The sequence below is a fragment of the Salminus brasiliensis genome, chromosome 7 (assembly GCF_030463535.1).
Source record: "Salminus brasiliensis chromosome 7, fSalBra1.hap2, whole genome shotgun sequence".
NCBI lineage: Eukaryota > Metazoa > Chordata > Actinopteri > Characiformes > Bryconidae > Salminus > Salminus brasiliensis.
Window position 1 is genome coordinate 3,347,778 of NC_132884.1, and position 24,303 is coordinate 3,372,080.

Genomic DNA, 24,303 nt, shown 5'->3' on the forward strand with positions numbered 1-24,303 from the left:
GAAATAGAGAGAAAGCAGGCCACGCTGCTGAGGCAGAGAGGCAGAGAGCACGTCTTGCGTAACAGGGCAGATAAGAGAGAGACTTCTGTTTGATGCTTCTGCTTCTGTCGGACACGTTCAGGTAAATCGTTTGGTTAAGCCACCCTTTCTTCATGGAATGGGAACGTTCTGGACGGTGAGGAGGCTTAGATCAACCTCACTGCCCAGACAATGAGGCACGAGAACTGGAAGTCTCCGTTCAGGAGCTCTGAAACCGGCCGGGGTGTCAGGATAATCCGAGGGAACCAGGCTTTAATTCAAGCTGCTTTACCAGAGATCCAGAGTTCTCAGTTTACTCATCTTCGGGACTGCATTTTTGTGTCCTGTGTTTCAGTGATGATGTCTTCGGTGATGCACTGGTTAATCATTTGGGGCGGTTCTTATGCACTAGGCCGCATATTACCTTGATTTCCAGTAATCCAGTACAGTACAGTGGGGTTCAGCAGCAGACTAAGCTAATACACCAGGTACATGAAGCAAGTCTCACTGCATAATTATGGGTTAAGCAAGTATTGCTGTCATTTTTCAACAAATTAAGGATGAATTCTTTACCAGGTGCAACAAGCTGGGGAGTTTGCAAATGTACAGAAATCTAATCGGGTTCTGTGGTAATACTACAAAACAAGAGGTCACCAGTTCAGGAGCTGGATTCACAAAAGTGTCTTACGTAAGAAATTCTTCTTAGATTGACTTTTCCGCTTAACTTCATTATTATAAATCATTTTTTAATAATTATTTTTAATTTAAAAACATTGAAAATGTGTCCTGCATCGTTTACGATAAGCTGTGCATTTTTTGTGAGGAAAGCTTTGAATCAATTCATGAAAGTGTCTTAAGAAAGAAATTCTTCTTAGATAATTTTTTTTTACTTTGTTCTTAAGAAAAAAAAATCCTAAATAAATAAAAACAGCAAAAAATGAGTTATTTTTGTTCATTTGTTTTTACATTATCAACATTAACAATGTGTCTTGAATCGTTTATGAAATCCTACAAAACGAATAATAAAACTTTCTTTAGAGAATATTTAATAACGTCTTAATTTTTGTTGTGGGATCATTATGTTATATTTACGATTACGTCTTATCTTAAGATTTTTCCGTACGTTTTTTTTGTTAGGAAAGCTTTTCTGAATTTGCCTCTAGGGCCTAATTCACAAAAGTGACTTTTTCTTAACTTAAACTCAAGAAAAATTCTAAGAAAAGTTGTTTTTTTAAACTATGATTACTTAAATACTTACTTAACCTTGCGACGGCCTCACGCTGGTCTCTGACCGTGAGAGTTCAGAAGATCAGCCACTAAAACGATCAGTTTAGTTGGTTGAATTATTAGAATTATTCTATAGTAAAGTACGGATCGTTTCTAGGTAAGGAAGATATCGACTTTCCCATGATTCTGTGTTTCCTCCATTTTTCTCCTCACTGCACGGATTTAACTGAATAATGGAAAATTGAATATACTTGTCTTGTTTATGATAAGCTATAAAATGCAGCATAAAAGGATACATTACAAAAGCCTGCATAAGAAACAAGTGTCTTAAGAAATTAAATAAATTAATTAAATAAAATTAAAGTAAATTAAAATTAAAAAAATAATATTTAATATTTTTGTTGCAATGATTACAAAAATGTGCCACTTGTTGCTACATCCCAGCATGTGTCGGGATGAAACCTTTTGGGTTTAAAACAATAAAATACCCAAAATGTGCACACTATATGGACAAAAGTATTGGGACACCTGCTCATTCATTCTTTCTTCCAAAATCAAGGGTGTTTTAAAAACAGCTGATCCTGCATTTGTTGGAGTAACTGTTTCTACTGTCCAGGGAAGAAGGCTTTCTACTAGACTTTGGAGCGTGGCTTTTAGGATTTGAGGTCAGGATGTTGGATGATCACCACCCCACCTCTTCCCCAACTTACACAGTTCCACTGCTCCACAGCTCAGTACCCCTCTAGCCCACATCTGGCATTAGGCATGGTGCTTATAGGTTCATCTGCTCTAGAGTGTCCTACTCTATTGGCAATACGTCTCTCCAGGGACTAGACAAGCGGTGTGTGTGTACAAAAGCCTGCAATTAATTAATTAAGAAATTAATTAAATTAATTAAATAATATTAAATCAATTTTTTTTAAATTTAAAAAGAGAATTTTACATTTTTGTTGCAATAATTACATTTAAAGTTTTATTTTTTTTTACATTTACATTTAAAGCACATTTGCATACTCCTGCAGGTTTCTCCCATTAAAAGCTGTCTAATATTTCTGTAGTGTTGCTACATAAACATATATAATATTGTTTATTATCCTGTAATAAACGAATTGAAGGAATTTACCATTTACAGTAGAATTACATTGTAATGTAAAAGAGCTTCAGCCAAATACTGTAAATGTAAATGTATATTATAATCTATATTTTCATTCCAGTGTAATAATATTTCTGCAGTGATGTCTCCAGACTTTTAGAATTAATATGTTTTTACCATTTACAGTAAAATCCCTGTAATTGGACCTGTGTAACATGATTCAGGTGTATGGAGAGCTTCAGCCAAATGCTGTAAATGTAAAAGTATGATATATTATAATCCACATTTTCATATCTGTATAATATTCCTGCAGGTCTGTTTAAACACAGTTTAATAAACCTGTAATAAACTAATTAGCTAAGTGAAAAATATCCCTCTATTACACAGACAGTACAGACATTATAGGACAACAAGCAGAAGCACGGATCAGGGCTGTGGACGGGTCTGAGATACCGTCTAACCCACGGGGCTCCGAGGACACCGCTTTCCCACCGCTTTCCCACCGCTTTCCCACGGCTTTCCCACCGCTTTCCCACCGCTTTCTCTGCCTGGGTCTGAAGTTTCAGTGACAAACAGTCTGGTCGTGAATTCCTGGCTGAACCAAAGCTCGCATTAAACTCACCTCCTCTCTCGCCTCCTCTTCAGAAGTGAACGTGTGCGGGAACTCCGTGTGGCTCCATGTGTTTGCCGGTGGCTCTCCGGTGGCTCACCCCACACCAGAGGAGCTGAACCGGATCACAGGTTTCGGTTTATTGCCTGCCGGCTGCGTTGGCGTTGGCTTAGTGACGGTCGACTCGCGAACGAGTCATTCTTTTTGAACGATTCCTTTAACGCACTCGGGGAGTCGGTTCCTAAGCACATGAATCGAAACTCGTTTGGTTCATTTACATACCAAAACAGTGCATTCTTGATAAGCTCGGCTTCCGTGTTGGTGAGGATTCGTGTGTGTAAAAATAAACAATGCTAAATATGCTTGTGAAAAAAGCTTGTATTAATACTAACATTTATTTAATGCTTTTTATTAGAATTATTATTATAGTTATAGCACGAACTATAGTATTACGGAAATACATAGCAATGTATATGAAATACTGTAATTTTTTACAGTCATTTATTTTTTACTATATACTGATAGGGATACTTCCCAAATTTTCACACACCAGCAGACTTTTCACGGACTTGGAAAAAAAAAGACTATATAAAGAAAAAATATGTTGTGAAATTAGGCTGAACTAAATATCGTGTAAGATAAAGGAGTGTTGAGTCGGTAATGACCACAAGCTAAACATCAGCATTCGGATCGTTCGGATTCGCATTCGAAAAGAATCGGCTCCCTTAATTGAATCGAACTTCTCACCGCCAATCAAAAGTGCTTTTTCCAGGCGAGCACCGTTCCCCCGTGGAATTTGGTGTCACTCTGTGACTTATTACACGGTGAAGTAATGGCCCTCTACATTACCTCAAGCTACAGGCTGCGTGAATATAACACACTGACTCACCGGTTCACTCCTGAAGAGGTTCCCAGTTCTGGACTCGGTTCAAAACGCGGAGTCGCTCTGTGGTACAGTGAGCGGTGCCTTTGCGCCCCCGTGTGGTTGAATCAGTGAAGTGCATCGTGTCAACCATGTGTTCACTAGGGCTGAGCGTTATTAAAGGATAAAGGATAAAAGGATAAAGGTGCACGTATTAAATTGGGGCTGATAAGACTAATACCTGAGGTTTAAACAAAAGAAAACTATTATGCTATTTGGGAATTTTAATAGTGACCATACAAGTATTAAATGTACATGCCCAACCCTAGTATTTATCACTACACTAAAAAGACTGACCAGTATGGTATGTGTTTGTTTGAGCTTGACTAGCTTGATTGTTTAGCTGTAGTCTTCCAGCATGACCAACCTGATGATGCTTGCCCACCAGTTTGACCACGTACAGCAGCCTAAAACCAGTCCAATAAAAGGTAAATTACATAAAACCTCAGTACCGAACAGCAGTGCCACTTGTTGCTACATCCCAGCATGTGTCGGCACAGGAGCTGAGATCTGTTAGGCCCAAGTCTCCTCGTTTTTGGGATCCTTTTGGGTTTGAAACAATAAAATGCCCAAAATGTGTACACTATATGGACAAAAGTATTGGGACACCTGCTCATTCATTCTTTCTTTCACAATCAAGGGTGTTTTAAAAACAGCTGATCCTGCATTTGCAACTTAAAATACCTAAATACATTCATCAGACGGGGTGTCCACAAACATATCTCTAGTTATTACCCACCTCTGACCTAAACAGGCATGTTTAGAAGCTCGGAGTGTTTACTTAAAAGTACCTAAGAAAGGAAAAGGCATATTCCGGCTCTGGGCAGGTTGTTAAAAATATCCTAGAAATAAACGCATACGTAAAAAGTCACGTAAAATCAGTGTGGCTTCAACCCGTCAGCATGACAAACACTGATGTATTACAATAAACATATGCATTTAATATACAATGTGTAGTACAATGAATTCCTTGCTGTAAAATTTACAAAGCAGTCCTTAAATAATCATTGTTAATAATAAACAAAGGAAAATCGCTTCCCTTTTCAAACAAAAAGCCAGATTTAGAAAAAGAGCAGCTATCAACTGCCATCACGTCTCAAATGAAGGCGCATGCGCGACAAACCTCAGGTACAGCCTGGCTTCTTCCAGAGCGCAGAGCTCGGTGGCCAAGCACAAAGAGACAACAGGGTTCGTCCAAAATAAATAAGAGGGAAAAAAAAGCAACTGAAAGTCTGTACAAGTCTCCAACGAGTATCAATGTACAAAAAATCCTGGAAAAAATGTAGCTTAAAATGCTGTTACAAATACATTTATTACTCAGGCTTTTTTTTGTCTGTCTATCAAAGAAGAAAGGAAGGGATCTCTGGAATTTAGAGAGTGATGTTGGCCTCAACTGGCAAAAGCCATTAGGAGAATTCTGCAAACACTTCAGGTAATGCCGCGCCCAGCATCCACTGACATTCCTGACCCAACTGGGCCAAGAGTACAGTTCCTTCAGAACAACAACAAAAAACCCCCATCTCAGAACATCTCAAAAACACAGCCGTTCCCTTTATGCACTTGGATAAATGTAGGAGTTTATGGTATGGTGCCACCTCGTCCAGGTCCTGATTTGGTCTTAGACTCACAAACACTTTTAAATAAATGAGATATGGCATTGGCAGCTCCTGTCTAGACCAGTGTTCCTCAATGCTGGTCCTGCAGAGAGCCCTGTCCTAACACGCCTACAATTCAACTCATTGGGAGCTAATTAGTCTCGAAATTCTCATTAATTAGCAGACGAGCTGACGTCACGTTTGGATCCTAAGCCTAGGCTTAGACCAGAGGGTCCCGATCCCAGTCCTGGGGGCTCCACTCTATATTTCTACATCATGTTTTCATGCTTTCCCTCATCCAGTACATCTGATCCAGCTCTTTAAGCTATTACCAAGACTGATCACGAGCTGGGTCAGGACAAAATGCGAATGAGCAGAACATGGGTTCTTCAGGGCTGACTTTGGGAACCATTGGCTAGGAATAATATGGGTGGTCAATGGAATTGCAATGGAATTGAGACCAAGATGAGGATAAAAACATGTCCTGAAAAAAACAGGATTAAAACAACAATGAAGGTCTGATGGCACTGAATCGTCTAGAGTCCAGGTAATTAAATCTGGACCTTAAATCCAGTGTCCAGTCCTAGAGTTTGTTCTCGCTAGAAGTTAAGGGAGCGGTTAATGTAATTGTATGGTCACTTAATGTCTCACCCAACAAGTGGATTTAAGGTCCAGATATGAAGACCTTTCCTCTGGAGTAGTCCACAAGTCCACTAGTTATCTTAGCAGCCACTCGCCACCACAGAATATGGTCTTAAGCTAAGCTAACTGTCTAGTTCTAATATCTAAATATCTTAACCACCAATTTAGCCAATTAGCTTTAGCAATCAGGCAACTTAGAACCTCCAGGATTGAGATTGGATCTGAACCACTGGTCTAGAATCAGCCCTGACCACGATCGGGTTCATGCTGTGGTCCCAAACATTGGTCCTGCATATTCTGCTGCGTCCACTGCTCAAACACACCAATCAGCTAATTAACAACTCATCTACGAGCTGAATGTGCAGGACAGGGGGAACTACAGGTCTGGGATAAGAACACCATCGGCAGTGAATGATTTTCAATCCCAGTCCTGGGTTCCCTACACATTGTGTGTTCTCCCTTTGTCCAACACATGCAACACAACTCATGGTAAGAAGGTCTTGGTAATTACCTGATGAGATGAGATGATGTTTGAGAGAAGTGAAAACACTAAATATGCTCCAGGATCGGGTTTTAGAACCACTCAACCAGCCCCTTTAACAATACCGGCCCAAGCTGCCGTTGGTACCGTGGCACTCTTTTATATTCATGTGCAGCATCAGGTCAGCCTTCATGCCCACTAGAGCAGCACAGAGGGTGGGATACTGAAGTGGTGGTGAGGCATGATAAATGGCACTTAATCATTCGCAGGAAAACAAACCAAAAAAAAAACACCCCAAAAAAACCCACAAACCCTCCAAATTACGGCTTTCAAAGGAGAGGTAGTCTGGCAGGTCTACCAAAACCACCACAGATTTGGTTTACAAGTACAAAACAGGTCAATACTACAACTGGAGACACTGGCGGACTCATACGAGTGACTCCATGGCCTGTGGGCTGGTTGCTAAACCATTAATCCAGCTAAACTTGCCAATTGAAGTTAACATGGCCCCCCTGGAAGTACCTTCTGGTACACCCAGGCCTTCCTGCCACTCTGATCCGATCACTGAAGGGCCTTTAGCAGGAATAGCACGGCAGATTTCTAGAGTCCCGCCGACCTAATGGAGCATCGGAAGTTTCTCCTAGACTTCATATGAACCCTGTGGCTGGGCCGAGCTGAGCTCCGTGGTCCTGTGGCGTTAGCATGTGGTCTCTATTGCTGAGGGCTGTTACAGAACTGATTTGCTCAGAACTGCAAGCACCAGAGCTAATGTGCGACGATAAGCCGGTCTGAAAGAGACGGACGACAGAAAGAACCACAGAACAGAGGAAAAGAAGACGTAAGGAGGGACGAGGCACTAGAGTTTCTGACAATCCTTTTGGCACGGCTCCATGGTGACCGCCACACCGACTCCACTTCGCCCAGAGGTCATCTTTGTGACCTCTGTCCAGGTGTCCGTTTCAGGGTCATAGCACTCCACACTGTCCAAGAAAGTGTTTCCATCATATCCACCTAGAGGAGACGTGAAAAGGTGAACTGTCAACATCCTGGACACCAAGGCAGAACTGACTGCTATTCTAAAAGTAGGCTGTGTACAGCATTACGCAACTGTAAACAAGTCTCACTGCCAGTTCTGCGCAGAGTGGCTCATCTGGCCGAGCCCTTTCACTTCATCCTATCAAGAGGGAGAGTTTTCTGGCCTTGGTGCAAGCTACTATCAGGTGAAACCTCATACTGGTAAATAACCAGTGCAACAAATACCCTAAGCACTGTCATTTCCCTGCCACCAGAGGGCGTGCACAATTGGGTGGATTACTTGTAGCACCAGAAACGCTGCGTCACGTGGAACAAGTTCTTGTTTTATCTGTAGGGTAATTTAAGGGTGAATTTGAACTAGACTTCACATGGTTCTTTAAGCAATGCCATAAAACCCAGGCCTTCAAATCTGTACCTTGAATCCATTTTCCAGTCCTGGATTTTGTTCGCACTGCAAGTTAAGAGAACAGTTAATGCATCTGATTGGCCACGTAGTGTCACACCTACCAAGAGTTACAAAGTCCAGGACTGGAGACTGGATTCAAGGTCCAGATTTGAAGACCTATGTCACCACTTTTGTCGGGTTCCATAAAGAAGCATGTTTGAGACTGAGGAAGCTTTATAGTGGTAAAGAAACCTTTACCATGAGTGAAGGTCCTTTAGAACTTGACAAGTTCTCCATCTCTCCATTTGAAGCACCCTTTAGTTTTTAGAGTGTACACCAAACAACATGCCCTTCAAAGCCTAATAGAATCGGTCATCCCGTCTGTCTACGTCAGGGCTGCCCAAGCCTGCTATAGTAGAGGAGAGCCACAGCCCTGCCAAACTCATTTCCAGCCTGATCCATCTATTTCATCTAATAGGTTCTTGAGGAGCGTGTGAATATTGGAGCATTTTATTTATTTAATTATTTATTTTAAACGCAAGCAGTGTGTGCTCACCTGACAGCCTCAGTGGTTTGAGTAAGGGGTCATGTTAGACTATAAGGCACCTGGTGTGTCTCGAGGACTAGTCTAACATACACTGGACCAAGAGAATTTCTACAGAAGGCACAGTCACACTGAAAGGACACAGCTAAAATCAGCGCCTCCTTGGACGTTCAGTGCTGCTATGTGCCATACAGTCCTACAGGACCACCCCTTTATAGGTTAGGGCAAACAAAAGCAGTCGTGCTATTGGCTGATGATGTCGACGATTTCACCAAGGTTGATCTTGAACTGCTGGAAGTCTGTGTCAGTGGCTACACTATATGGACAAAAGTATTGGGACATTTGCCCATTCTTCTGAACTAGAGTGTAACGGTCCCTAGTGTCCAGAGAAAAAGGCTTTGTACTAGATTTGGAAGCATTGCTGTGAGGATTTGATTGCATTTAGTGACAAGAGAACACACTTCTTCCACTGCTCCACAGCTCAATGCTGGGGGGCTTTATACCCCTCAAGCCCACAGCTGGCATATTGTGCAGTACTTCTCTACAGTGACTAGAGTGTGTATGTGTGTGTGCATTTGCACATCTGTGTCTGTGTCTGAGTGCAACTTAAAGTAGCTGAGTGCATTCATTAGAAGGGGTGTCCACAAATATTTGGACATATAATGCATATTTTTCCATTTAAATGAATGCATTTCTTGCAAAACAGGGCGAGGACGGGGTGGATCTCTTGCGGGGCATGCAGAAGAGCAGGCCGATTTAGGACCCTTACCCAGAGCGTAGATACGGCCGTGGTGAGTGGTCACGCCCAGCGCACTGCGTCGGTGTCTCATGGACGAGATGAAGGTCCAGCTGTCCGTCTCCACATCGTAGCGCTCCACCGTGTTCAGCTGATTGGTGCCGTCATAGCCACCCATCACGAAGATATGGTTTCCCAACGCGCACACACCTGGACAATGCACATGGACTGGATGACTCACATCTCAAATTACAGCCTGGAATTTACACTTCAGCTGAGAAGTAAATCATGAAGGGGTCACGAAACAATGATCAACAATGACTTGCTTCATCTAGTTTACGGCGGGGTTGCTGGACTGCACTTGAATCATGACAGTGCAGAAACGGGTTAATGATTCAACTGGGACGCAAATGGCTTTGCAAAATAAAACGAACAAGGGTCACATTAGTGCACAGGCAGCTTTCTCATGCTTACGTTATACATTCAGGCGATTAAAGAACCTACACGTTCCCTGTTCCTCAATTTTAACTACCAAATATAATGTTCCAAAAAAACACACAGTTCATACTTTCCCAATTAGCTGACAAGATGTGGTCAGATGTGAGAATCTAAAGATCCTAGCTGCCATTTCAATCTGGATTTGCTCACTCTAGCTGGGTGTGGTTTCTCTTTGTCTCCTACTAAGCCAGTCTCTGACCCTGTTTACACCTGGTCACTTCTTATGACCAGCATCTGGGTTGTCTTCTGATAAGATTTTAGTCACATGCATTTACACTGGGTAGTCAAATGAGTCAGTCGGTTTCACTGGGAGGAGTTGGAGTGGGGTGGAGTGATGGATGTGCTTACACTGATATAACGTGGCTCAAATGCATCTCCGACCACCTCCTAAAGTGGCCTGAGTGATGGGACTTCTATCTGGTTTAAATGAATCTAAGGTTACACTTGCAGTTTTATGTGGTTTGGCCTGATCTAGATCTAATCCTGATACTCAAGGCAGGTGAAGTGACCAGGTGTAAACAGGATTTTCCTTAGGTGCCATTCTCCAGCTTTTTTCCCCCTCCTTATAATAATATAAATAATATTGTTATTGCTTTTTTTTTTTACTTCTAATATTTATATTGTGTATATGGTGGTAATTTATCTACGTTTTTGCATCCGAGTGTCTTGCTATACCTTTGCTGCTGTGACACTGACAATTTCAAGGATTATCTTATCTTATCTTACTCAGTGTCTAATAGCCTATTTCAGCCTGCCTTCTACTAACCTGTACACTTAAGACTATCTGAGCTGAATTCGTTCTACCACAGCAATACAGTCAGATTTAGAAAACTAACAAGGGTCACGTTTTACATTTAGACAAATCGAGAACCTAAACATTCACTGTTCCTGAGTTATAAGGTGTCTAGAAAAGCTGCTTTGCCACAACAAATGTCCATTCTTTGCCAATGCAGACGTAAGAAACTGCCAACAAGACGTGTGTCAGATCTGAGATTCTACTGATCTAAACTTCCTCTTAAATCTGGATTTGTTCAGTGTAGCTGGGTGTGGTTTCTCGATATCTTCGACAAACCTAGTCTCTGAGTCGTTCCCAAAGTCCCTTAGCTCTCAACCACTTTATTTAGTACTCACTACCTTCTAGTTTCTTTCAGTCTGCCTTATACTAACCATATGGATATTGCATTGATTTGTACTGGTTAAAAAACACAGATCTTGTTTATATTCACTGAAATAACTGTATGTTCCAAGGCTTAAGTCTCTACCAGTCTCTAGTACCTCTAGATCAGTGGTCCAGGGCACCCACTGGACATCTGATCCCTCCTGAAGGATCATTTATAACCCTTCTATGAGGTGTGGATTAGGTGGGGTGGGGAAAATATTAAAGCACTGGGTGCAGTTGATCCTGAGAACTGAGAATTTCTTTTGAGCCAAACAACTGGACTACCTTGCCACTCACCTGCTCCACTGCGGACAGTGTTCATGGATGATGTGCTTTTCCACTCGTCCTTCTCAGGATTGTAGCACTCCACCGAGCTCAGCCGGTGAGTGCCGTCAAACCCGCCCACCGCATAGAGGAGACGATTGATGACTGCCACCCCGACCCCGATCCGTCGCGTCAGCATGGGGGCCACGAGCTGCCACGTGTCTCGTTCCGGGTCATACCTGCATGGGTGACATGCACAGGGACATGACGCTATCAAAGCTGAAAATCCCGCTTATTTGGTGTTGTCTGGAGTGTCTGGCAACGTGCCACTGGCACTTTACGCAGCCAGTCGATATCATGGTCACGTAACAGTGGACTGTTTACTTTATAAGGACATCATGGTTACTCCCACCAATCAAACATTAACCAAAAGCCTCGGGTGGGACTTTTTTTTTTTCTTTGTCGGTTTATTTTTATCCACTGCTGGGGATAAGTAATAACACCAAGCTGCTCTCTTTGCTAACTGCCCAGCAGTTCCTTTCAGAGTACGGTTAGAAAAACTGGCAAATGCAGCAACAAAAGATTCTTTCAAGCTTCTCTAGATATTAGGAACTGCACTGAAATAACGCTTTCTTTGAGTTTCTGTGGAAAGGTGCAGGGGTGGCAGAGAGAAGGTAAATTGCTAATAATAGAATGCTTTCTGTTCCTTCTTCCTCTGGGTTCGGCTTTGTTCTGTGTCATTATCTAAGAGCTGAAGGCTGTGATCTAAACACACTTCCTCTTCTCTTAGCGTCACCATCACAATCCACATTACAACTAAAAGAGTGAGACAGAGAGAGGAAACGTTCTGGAAAGAATTTAAAGTAAGGGGATTTTGGGAATACACACTGAGCTCTCTTTATTCTAACCATATAGCAGCCAGCCGTATAAACAGCAGCTGCATCAAAAAGTAAAAAAACTAAATAAATAAATCTGTTGCTCTTGGCTAATATGAAGCTGTTCTAAAAACGCAACCCAACCTCACTCATAAAAGACCACCACTAGACTACTCCACAGTAGGAAAAGCAGAAAAAACACTGCCGCACACATCTTTAAATAAGCTATACCACCGCTTAACATGGATACTGAATTATTCACAGTAGATAGTAAATAATACATAGTTACTGAATAACCCATAACAGGCCCTAAATCCCTCACAGCGCACGCCGAATCCCTCACAGCGCACGCCGAATCCCTCACAGCGCACGCCGAATCCCACACAGCGCACGCCGAATCCCACACAGCGCACGCCGAATCCCTCACAGCGCACGCCGAATCCCACACAGCGCACGCCGAATCCCACACAGCGCACGCCGAATCCCACACAGCGCACGCCGAATCCCTCACAGCGCACGCCGAATCCCACACAGCGCACGCCGAATCCCACACAGCGCACGCCGAATCCCACACAGCGCACGCCGAATCCCACACAGCGCACGCCGAATCCCTCACAGCGCACGCCGAATCCCACACAGCGGACCCTGAATCCCACACAGCGCACGCCGAATCCCACACAGCGGACCCTGAATCCCACACAGCGGACCCTGAATCCCACACAGCGGACCCTGAATCCCACACAGCGGACCCTGAATCCCTCACAGCGGACACCGAATCCCTCATTGTGGATCCCGAATCCTTCATTGCGGATTCCCTAATACTTCATAAATCAAAACAAAGCATAAATATATAACAATTTAGAAAACAATCAGAACGTATAAACTGTAGATGTATAAACTGAGTAAAATCGGACTAAAATATCTAGACTAATAACGAACACACACACACACACACACACACACCACCCAGCTGTTTCTCTTAAAAAAAACCTGCTGCCCTGCACATTTTAGTGTTTACCCTGCTCCCAACACAGCGGACACAGCTGATCTAATTAAAAGCTCTTCCTGACTTTAGGTAGTGTGAAGTAGTGAGTCACAATTAATTGAATCAATTGAACCAACTGATACTTTAATTATGATCATTTTAATGAACAACTAAAAAAGAAGAATACTTAAAAGTTCTGAATGTCTAGGAAATTTGGTCCAGCCAAAAGAGATGATCTCGGTCGGGATCAACTGAACCCTGGTTTGTTTGTGTGCAGTAAAAACACATTGGATTTTCTGAACAATTACAGGAAGTTAAGGCAGGTTATCCTCACCCATTAAACAATAAGAGAAGTAAAAGAACAGGAAAATCATTACTGACATAACTTGCAGGACAAGCGCATTCACTTCAGTGAACTGGAACTAGTCTGAAATTCTATGCTGCTGGTAGTGATGCTTTACAACTTAAATGTGAAACCAAAACCAACCAGACTTTAAATAGATTAAATACATTAAATAGATTAAATAAACAATGTAACAAAAACATGAATCTTGGCCGGACTGTTCCATGTTTCTTCTTTTTATTTATAATATAAATTATATATATATCATTTAAAGATTATAGTGTGAAGTGTGTGTGTGTGGGTGTTCAAACAGCATTAAGACAGCCTCTCGTTCTTACCTCTCTACACTGTTGTGGTGAATGCAGCCATGGGACCCCCCTACTGCATAGATCATTCCGTCGATAACCCCAACCCCAATCCGATTCCGGGGAACACTCATGGGCGCGCAGGGGAGCCAGCAGTTATTCATGGGGTTGTAGCAGTCCAGCGTGTTGGAGTCCATGTTGCCATCTGGGGCGTTGTTTCGGCCACCCACAGCGTAGAAGAGTCCGCTGATGACGCAGGACGCCAGCCCGCTGCGGGGCACCTGCAGGTCGGCCAGGCGCAGCCACGCCCCCGTGCTGGGGTTAAAGGCCTCCAGGTAGCAGAGCGACTGGCGGAAGTAGCCTCCTGCCGTGTAGATGAGCTGGGGCACTTTGGGAGTGCGGCAGGAGATGACCTTGGTGGGCTTGTGAAGGGTGAGGTCCTGGAAGATCTGGGACAGGTAGTCTTTGCTCTGCGCATCCCACTCAAAGTGCTCCAGCTGCCGCTGCAGGAAGTTCGGCGTGAGCGAGTGGCAGCGCACGGCCTGCAGGAGGGCCTGGACATACGGCCGGCGGTTGTCACGGTCGTACTGCACCCACGCCACGCAGGCGTGGAACACTTCCGACTCACAGCGGACGTTCAGCTCGTCGCGGCTGATCAGCGTCACCAGCTGGCAGTGGGACAGGTTGAAGAACTCTTCCTGCGTCGCCACCTTTTGGTTTGGAGCAGAAGGAAAAGGATAAGGAGAGGGAGAACAGGAGGTCAAAAACAAGGGTTATGTTTAGAAAAAGAACAAAACAGAAAAATCTAACAAAATTAATAGATTTTTTTGTTCACTCCTCAATTTATTTAGTTAATCATCTTTCAATCTGCAGATAATGAATCCAGATGTAATATATGGTACATGCATTTACACCGTCTACATTAACATTTATAAAAACAACCAAATTGGGATGTCCCAATCAAGCGTGTGTGTTGGCATTAGCGTTAGCCTCCACTGGGTTCTGAATAATCTTCAGTGCTGGTTTTTAAACAGAGAAAGGCGAGTGCCGGTTCTCCCGCTGGTAAAACAGAGCGCATCAGTGAGAGTTTTATAAAGGGTCAGATATTATGGTCTGTTTTCATGTTCCACTGTAAAATAGCTCCACACTGCAGAGCCTCAACTCCTTCATTTACCTTCTGACAACGTCCGCACTGCTGCTGCTGCAGCCGGCTAGGCAAAGATGTCCGCTTATGGCACCCTGAGGCCACAAGATGGCGCTCTGAACACCGTGGTTAAGCTAGCCAATACCTGATCCATTAAAATATGCCTGGATTTACCCTCCTTTTCAGCAGTTTTATTATAATCTCCCACCCACCCAATCACATGCAACGCTCCCGACACTAGCACAGCCAGCCAGCACCAGTGCCATCCAGCATTGCACTAGAGTGATGTGTCGTAGAAACATCTCACTAACATTAGCTAGTTTAATCGTGTTTTAAGAAGAGGGGCTAGCTTAGCCTAGCGCAGTCAGAATCAGCATGTATGACCTGTATACTGGTGTAGGACGACCTTAAAAAAGGCTTGGGCTTGGGATATGATGGCTGATGGCAATCCTTTAATCTATCGTCTATCCATCAGATTATGTTAGGACATTCTTCTCCATGTTTGAATTTCAGAGCTGCTTTAAGCCAGCTAAGCAGACACTGTTAAACAAACACAAAAATGTAACACTTGCAAAAAGCACTGACTGACTAGAAGAACCAGTATTAAGACTTCAGGAATCGCACAGTGGTATGGCACACTGACCCAGTATTTAGGTTTTGTTGGAGAATTTTAGATGGGTGTGTCCTGGGCTTTAGGCCCACAACTACTGCACATACGGACATGACCATAATGAGTTATAATGACTGTTTAAAAACAGCAGTTTTATTTATTAAAGATATTTAATATCAATATCTAAATATTTATAATATTTATAATAATTTTAAATCACCTGCTGTCCAAAAGGTTGCAATTACATTTATGCAGTTACATAAAATGGTCTTAAAATGACAATAATAAGCGCTACTCTGGAAAACACCTTAACTTCTCAGGTACACATGGCTTTTACCGGCACATATACGATAATGTAGCTGGACAGGTACATCTTTCTTACTCAGCCTCACACCCACACATACCTCCCAACCATACTCACAGCATTCTTAGGCATTATCTAACTCTGCCAGTTCAGGCAGAGTCATGTTAGGAAGGATGTAGCTTTCACTGGAAGGAAATGTAAAAAATTGAATAGCCTGTTTTCATGAAGCTACTCCTACGTTTGTGGACCTTCACAAGTTACAAAATTGGTTGATTTGCTCGTTTCTCCAAATCCCAAATCAACTGACCTGTCGAGGCACCTGGATGGTCCTTAACCCCTTAATGCAGCAAAGCATATTTATTCAGTAACTACAGAGACTTCTGTACAAACTGGTGGGGTTATTCTGTGGTAACAGAAGTTTGTAATAACACTTTCGGCCTATCAGCGGGACATAGGCTGTTTAATGGGATTAACCATACCTTGCAGTAGGGCTGTTGATACGGTAAGAATACTATATCACAATATTTAAAGACTTTTTTCTTTATTTAGCACGATACATGTAATCATAGACTAAATACATCAGTAGCAACAGATTCTTATAAACGACTATTCAGATACTCTCCTGTACTGAATACAGTGATTTATACTCAACATCTGCTGCTCTTCATCTAAATAACCCAGTCTAATTACACTGTTAGTAATGAAACCTGCAGCTGATCAGTGTTTAATAAGCGCTAACAGTATTCACCATATGCTTAGAAAAGAATACTGTGTATCACAATAACAATATTATCGTCATATTGCCCAGCTCTAGTGTGCAGTGTTTCAATGAGCACTGCCCTGATGAAGAAGCCATGGTCATCAGGCAATACCATTGCCATAATGAAGGGGTTATACCCCTTATACACCTGGTCCACTACAATGCTTAGGTTGTTTGTACTTGAGTGTGATTATGAAGAACCCTATGGCATTGATCAAAGAACGCTCTGAAGCACCATTATTTTTAAGAGTGAGTGTGCCAGATACCACAGAACCACAGAGGTATTATAGACTCCATGCCTTGACAGGTTGCCGCTATTTCGGAAGGACCAAACGCATACATGATTCATAATGTTTTGGCTTGTTGGTGAAACTAACTTTTCAGTGGTAAAGCAGTCTTTAGCTGACCACAGTGGAACTGACTGAAACCTGTGGGACTCTAACCTGGCTGAAGTTCATGTATATGTATTCTCGGGCCTTCTGGTGCAGCTCAGTGCAGCCGATCTGCTCTGCAAAGTTGGCGATGCCGATGGCATTGCTGGGGTCCAGCTGCTGCACCAGGAAGTCGCAGCATGCCTTCACCACGCTGTCGATCTGATACATCACGGCACCGTTCATCACATGGATCACACACTTCTCTCCAACGGAGATACTCGCTGTGTATGCAAACTCGATCAGGCGACCCATGACCTGTTGGGACAGTAGTTGGAGAGCAATTAGAGAAGAAACAAGAAACCAAAACTCATGTGCAGGCATGACTCAGGTGTTCATGAGTATTGCAGCAGAGAGATTAACTGTTAACGTTGTGATTTCTAAATCACCAGCAGCTGCCCTGCAATCCATCTTGGTGCTTTACCCCAGTAATAAAAGAAAGCAGTAAAAGATTACACCTCAGCTTTCTTTCCTGGCCGGGAAACTGCAGACATGATGAAGGGAATATACGCACACACACACAGCCCGTCTAGTCCATTTTTTAGAGCACCGCCAGTAGGATAGGACTCTCTGGAGCAGATTAACATCAACCTATTGGCACCATGCTGCCTAATGCCAGGCGTGGGCTAGACGGGTTTAAAGAACAATGGAAGAACTGTGTTGGTGCTCCATCCAGTACTTTTGGGACATGAGTTGGACATGACGAGGTGGAGCAATGATCATTCAACATCCTGACCTCCCTAATGCTATTGTCCGAATTGTCCGAAACAATGAATGAGCAGGTGTCCCAATAGTTTTGTCCAAATTGTGTATGTTTTTAAAATTAGACCCATGTAGAGATCCCACCTCCTTGTAATTATTAGTCAAAGTACAGAGTTAATGGCACGGCACATTCTGTCTCGCTCTCTCAGCAGACTTGACCAAATCTAATCTCCACAGCAAACACAGCTGGAAAAACGCACCAGCTGAATCAAAGGCCAGCGTGATAGCCATCACTGGTGTGTGATGAGTGCCGGAGTGTGTAAAGCTGAGTGGATTCAGTAGATCTTATGATGATAATGATTGGGTGTTAAGATGGAGGGCAGCAGGGTTAAGGATTTTCTGCTTGAAACGAGGCTGACAGTCACACTCAGGAACAGAGTGTGAGTGTGTGTGTGTGTGTGTGTCTTGAATTGGGCTCAGCAAGGGCGTTAATCAGTTTTACACAGATGGTTCAGCCAAAAGTGAAACTTAAGAGAAGTCTCCAAACCAAACACAGTCAAATCAGTCGAGACATGTTTGTTAGAAACGGGCTGGTGAGTCTATAATAGAAGGGCTGCAACATATGACTACTGTGACAGACATTATCTATTGATTATCGAAAATAATAATTGATTACTCTGATTATTAAGAAGCACTTAATTACCAAATAACTGTTGCATTTTAATGAACTTTCCTGGCGATCGTGTATCATCTAGATTCCCAAGTTTCCCACGGAAATACAACTTCACTGATTGTTCAAGTGCAAAGTGGTACAAACAGTATTTCCCAGTTTCTGACATTAATCTAGAGACACATTTGACTACATGAATCGCATCTTAATTTTTGTCATAGTTTTCTTCACTGGCTTCTGTACAGTGTGTAAATAACTCTGGATGAATGGACCAATAGAAATGCTCTAAATGACCTGGAATAAACTCTTATTCTACATTGACTTTCATTCAAAGCTAAGAGCATTTTTGCATTGTGCTGTAAAGTCACCGTTTTGGAGAGACATGTTTTTAATTGCACAGCAACAAAATGCATGTGGCTAAAATCCTATCAGGATACAATCCAGATACTAGTCACATGAGATGTAAACAGGGTCTTGGCTTTCTAGATTTGCATTTGGATTTACCAAAACAATAAAATCTCTTGGCTGAAATACAAACGGGACTGAAAACCCAGTGCCTTTTAATTACCAGTGCATTCATTTTAATAATTAATTTAGCTTTCAATTCATATTCTAAATGAAATTAACTGAAAAATAATGATGAAGTAATGTAATAAGCCTTAATTATTGAACAGTCGAAACTGCATCTCTTAGCCTACTAACTAACTAGCCTCTACTGAGCTGCTACTGTACTGTGCAGAGGTTTTAGGCCCCAATCACATTATTATAAGTCGGTTCTCTCAGCAATAAGAGACTTTTTACTGTAGAAGCTCCAGATCTCATTAGAACAGATGCAGCTGAGCATAAATACAGTAAAAAGGAGCAAGAGCTTTTCATTCTGAAGAAAGTAGTGAGATCTTGTTGGTGAGCTAGTCTGAAGAACAGAGCTCAGCTCCTCCAGGTTTCTCCTGGACGCCCCCCAGTCCAGCCAGCACAGCGTGGAGGATGTGTTCAACCCCATCATCATCATCAGCAGCAGCAGCAGCTCACCTGATTTACCCTCATTAAGCCCTGATTTACCACCAAACCAGATGCAGTTTCGACTGTGAGGTACCTAAAACTAGGAGATGTCTATTTAATTTCTCATTATTGGCCAAAAACCAAAAATCTCTGTCTCTTTCCTGTAGCTGGCTGTTCTCTCCTTCAAGCCTCCTGTCCTTGCCCTCCCCACCTCCACCATTGTTGGTCCACTCACCCGCGGGTGGATCCCCTCGATGGGCACCACCTCCATGCCGCACTCTTTCAGCCCGTTGGTGAACATGGCCCGGAAGACGGGCGAGGAGGATGCCAGCACCACCTTGTGCGCCACAAAGTCCACAGCCTCCAGGTCGTTGTACTTCACGCGCAGCGTGACGTCGCACAGCTGCCGCTCGAGCCGCAGCTCGTTCATGATGGCGAAGGCGGCGGCCGTGTGGCTCTCCAACGTGTAGCTGAAGACGCGATGGCCATTGCTCGTGGACGGGGTCACCTCCGCCTTGCACTCAGTCATTCCTGACGCCGCATACATCCTCACCGGTGGCTGCCGCCCGGCGCTCGCATCTTCGCTCGCCAGCTCAAGTGGCGGACAGGGAACGGTGTGCAGATGAACAAAGGACGGAGGATGGTCTACTCCCCCACCGTCCCACAAGTCCCAGCCCCCAAGTTATCTCAGCGCTGGAAAGGGTAGGTACGGCATTGAGAAAGCTTGGACAAGTCCCTTGGCCTTTTATGAGTTCCTTGGAGATAAGAGCTTGCTTCTTCCTTGTGACGAGTTCCTCAAAACAACGTTTCTTGTTCTACTTGACGCAAGCTTGTAGTCCACGGGTCGCCTCCATGCCAACATGTAATTCAGCGTCACGTTTGAGAGCTCAAAGAAACATGAGATACATCTTCATTAGAAAGCCTAGGTGACCTGCTCACAGTCTACTTCGAAACATAAACATCCTGCTGTTACGTGAGGGTTATTCAGCAGAGAGAAGAAGAAGAAGAACATGAACAGTGTCCTACAGCCTCAGGTGACCCGGCTTCAGAAGGAAGCAATCCAGTTTGTGGTGCCCCAGGCACATTTGTGGTGGCAACAGCAGAACCTTCTGAGTGTGGAAAAGCAGCTAAACCTCACAACAGAGTCAGGCCGTTCTCTTGGAAAGGGGCTGCCTCAGTACAAAGATGGAGATACATAAGAAGTATACAAAATATAAAATCCGCTTACTAACCCCAACAGAGGTACAGGAACTCATTCACTTGGAAAGAGATCATTTCCTCTTGTTTTGGCAAAAGGGGCTTTTCTAAGTTAAAAGCTGCAGTTTCACCTCCGCCCGCAAGACCCGAAAAGTCTAGTCTTCAGCCTTAAAGATTACAGGCGTGCGAAAGGTGCCAGAGGTTATTCATCAGCCTGCGCAGACAACCTCCTCCAGGAAAACAGCCCAGCTTTACACAGCTGATCCCGCCAGGACTGAAGCTCTTGGAAAGCGCCGTGCCCAGGAATCTGTTTTCGCCTGCCGGTTGCTCAAAGACCTGCGAGGAAAGGAGGGAGAGAGTGAGCGAGAGAGAGAGAGAGAGAGAGAGATTTACGACAAGGATCGACAGGGTGAAATCACGGACATTCTGTCCTGACAAGTACATTCCTGTTGCTTAAGTGTCACACACTCGGGCAGCGCGGCTGAAGCTTAATCACCAGCGCTGATAAAACCAAGCCAACCCAAACAGCCTCTTACTTTACGTCCCAACACTTCGGTCCCAAAGGACATGGTCCTGAAGCCAGTTCACCCATTACCCGAGTCCATGGATGTCCCAGTCGCAGAAAAACAAGTCAACCAGTCTGCAAGCTGAGGTGTTGTGGTAGAGTGAGCTGAACAACACTGTTATTTAAGACCAGTGACGCACACACACATTTGGAGTGGTTTCAATCAGGTCCGACTCCACCTCGTCACCGTGACAGCATTTTCTCCTCACGTCACATGACCCCTGCTGACGTCCGCCTGCAACTAGCCAGCTACCTACAACCCTTCAAACAGGTGTCTTGTTTTGCACTGCACACAGCCTTCAGTTTGACCTGCTAATGTTACAAAAATGCTCAAATCTGACAGCTGAAGCTGTCGCCAACTTTCACCCACTCCCCAAAAGTTACCTCTAGCTAGCTATAAAACATCTGCCACATTTCCAGCCAACGTCCTATTGACATATCAGCACTCGCTTATCTTTTTAAACGACTTTAAAAAAGAAAAAGTGGTGAAAATGCTGAAATATTATAATATCAGCAAGAAAAAAAAAAATACAAAAACAAAACAAGGCCGCGAATCCCCGGGCTTGCGTTAGAGCCGCTGCGGGGAGCAGTGATGCCAAAGGCGGGAAAGCGGTTCTACTGAAGAGCGGGTTACAAGCCAACACTCGCGGGAAGCTCCATCGTTCTCCAGCCGTCCAGCTTCAAACTTTCCAGCCTAAGTGAAGTTAAAACCTCACAGCGCCGCGTCTAAAGGCTGGATAATGTTGTATCTAATAATGTTGTATCTAATGTCTCGTATCTTGATATATGTGAAATAAGGGGTATGAAGGCAGTTATTAAGCATACAGTCAGCTGGGTAAGGAAAGTAGGCGATCGTGTGTCGCTTCGCTAACCCCTGGACCCCGGTTTGGATTATTCAGGGGCTTCAGCGCCGCTTACTAAAGCCAGCGAGTGTGAGTTTGGGGCTGAATCAGTCTTGGCAAAGCGCCTTTGGCAGTGACTCATCGTGCCCTGTTGTTAACTATCGTTACAGCACGTTGTGTCCCGAAAGCATGAACCAGAAGTGCAGCTGAACCCTTATGTAAACCCTCCTCAATAACCTGCACCACCTTTTCAGCGGGGCACTGTGATCATAGCAGCCCATGCACTCTCAACCTGAACCGAATCTTTGCATGAATCGCAGCTCCGAAGCTTTGCATTATGCGATTCCTCAAATTGCAACTAGGTATATAGCTACGTTATGTTGCTACAGACAGGCAGGCAGGCAGACAGACAGGCAGGCAGGCAGACAGACAGGCAGGCAGACAAAAACACTGTGTTAAACTGTGCACTCTGGAGAAGCACGAGCAGATGAATCACTTCGCACCGACTCAGCAAAAAGGGAGGCGGTAAACAAAGAAAATGCACAGGGAAAAAAGTGCAGCTCAAACGAATCACAGCGGCGGTTTTTGCAATGCAAACGTTTTAAGGTTGCTACTCACGCGTCCGGTGAGGATGAAGTCTGGCAGTGCTGACTAAAGGCCAGAGGAGAGGGGGAGAGAGACCGCGAAAGCAGTAAGTCACCATGACTAAGCACTGCGACCGACTAGCGACGGTCGATTCAGGAACGAGTTGTTCTCTTTGAGCGACTCGCTCAAGTGAGTCAGGTGAATCGATTCGCGAGATTCAGAGTAGTTTTATTGTAAGGACTGTATAGAGAACACTATTGGCAAAGCATTAGCACAATAACAACAGTAGTAAATAAATAAATAATGATAGTAAAAATTGGGCAAATGTACAATACTTAAAATATATACATACACGTGTAATAATACTTGTGGTACAGTATAAAAAAGTCTATACAAAACAAAACAAAACCTAAAAAATCAAAAAAAAAATATATATATATATATAACTCCCTTATTACAATGAGGCATGAAACTATAAACTATTAACTACAAGTTAAAATAATATATTTTAATCATATTTTATATAATAAGTTATAAATAATATTATACAATATTTACTATAAATAAATAATTAGAATCTCTTTCTTTAGTAAGTATGTTACTTAATTTTACTTGGTGAGAGCAACACAAGTATGACATGTAACAAACACACAGACTGTTAACAAGTATTACACTAAGAGAGAGAGAGAAACACACCAAACAATAAATAGAATAAGGAATAATATAGGTTAAAATACTAAAAAATAATAAAGATTAAATATATATAATATATTACATTTACATAGATAGATAGATAGATAGATACAGATATATAGAGATTGCATCCAATGATCCTTCAATGGTCCTGATGATGCGCTGTAGTTTGGCTCGCTCTTAGGAGGTGGAGGAACCAAACCAGATGGTTATTAATGATGTGATGTCAGGTTGAATTTCTTGAGCTTTAAAAACGTACCTATAGATACACATCTCACTTACTACAAAAAGAACAACTCAAGAATATATACAAAAAATCCATCTACAACTACACTAATAATCACTGTAGACACATAGACTAAACATAAATATGCATTTAGACCTAACCTCGATAAAAGGCAGTGCAGAAGAGCAGATATCAGCACATAAATGACAGTACTGAACAAACATGTGCAAATATTGTTCAGAAGTGTAGATGTACAGGAGCACAGTAAAGTGTTAATAGTATAAATATATACATATTTATATCAGTCAATTGACCAACCTTTATTTAGGTACATTGATGGCGGTTCTCATTTTCAGTGTAGCCAGACGTTTACAATAAACTGGGATTAATAATGAAATGATAAAGAAAAATAAAACAAAATACTGCACTGTTACACATAAGGCCCAGCCCATTCCCTTCACCCATACTCTAATCACCCACTACATCAGAGGTGCCTCTCTTTATCAGTATTTTGCTGAATTAAGCCCACTTCCTTTATCCGCTCTCTCGTTCTTCTGTCTTGCTGTGGCTGTTTATGATCCGATTAGCATGATTTCCATTATCATGTCACTGAACTTTAGCAGTTTGCAGTGAAATAATACTGGAAGTCTGGACTCTTAAGACACCTAACAGTTAAGGTTACACACAGGGCCCAGCCCATTCCCCTCCCCCATGCTCCATTCAGCTGCTACGTCCCAAGGTATTCACAGGGGTCGTCAGGTAGTCGCCTCCCTTTGTTAGTGTTTCGCTGAATTAAGCCCACGACATCCCTGGAAGTCTCAACAGTGAAGTCTGGCGTCCCAGACCCACAACCTGTCC

At 43.2% G+C, this 24,303-nt stretch overlaps 1 protein-coding gene across 3 annotated transcripts; it reads right to left on the reverse strand.

Annotated features, from left to right (window-relative positions):
* Nucleotides 1-4,790: 4,790 nt before the first annotated feature.
* On the reverse strand, nucleotides 4,791-22,763 carry keap1b (kelch-like ECH-associated protein 1b). 3 transcript variants are annotated; one of them, XM_072683469.1, is made up of 7 exons: nucleotides 22,560-22,763; nucleotides 19,573-20,870; nucleotides 16,979-17,224; nucleotides 13,751-14,427; nucleotides 11,243-11,448; nucleotides 9,322-9,498; nucleotides 4,791-7,599 (listed from the first exon to the last, which is right to left on the reverse strand). In XM_072683469.1, exons 2-7 carry the CDS (start codon nucleotides 19,882-19,884, stop codon nucleotides 7,445-7,447), a joined length of 1,773 nt encoding a protein of 590 aa, XP_072539570.1. In that variant the 5' UTR covers nucleotides 19,885-20,870; nucleotides 22,560-22,763; the 3' UTR covers nucleotides 4,791-7,444. The 3 variants fall into 3 exon arrangements, with proteins under 3 accessions (XP_072539570.1, XP_072539571.1, XP_072539569.1); XM_072683470.1 differs by lacking the exon at nucleotides 22,560-22,763 and adding an exon at nucleotides 21,071-22,480; XM_072683468.1 differs by lacking the exon at nucleotides 22,560-22,763 and having other exon boundaries at nucleotides 19,573-22,480.
* Between the last annotated feature and the right edge of the window lie 1,540 nt (nucleotides 22,764-24,303).

Coding starts and splice junctions, on each gene's coding strand:
- keap1b (XM_072683469.1), bottom strand. CDS start 19,884: ATGTATGCGGCGTCAGGAATGACTGAGTGCAAGGCGGAGGTGACCCCG. Junction 17,225..19,572: donor TCGAGGGGATCCACCCGCGG/GTGAGTGGACCA, acceptor CTGTCCCAACAG/GTCATGGGTCGCCTGATCGA. Junction 11,449..13,750: donor CACCACAACAGTGTAGAGAG/GTAAGAACGAGA, acceptor TCACCCATGCAG/GTATGACCCGGAACGAGACA.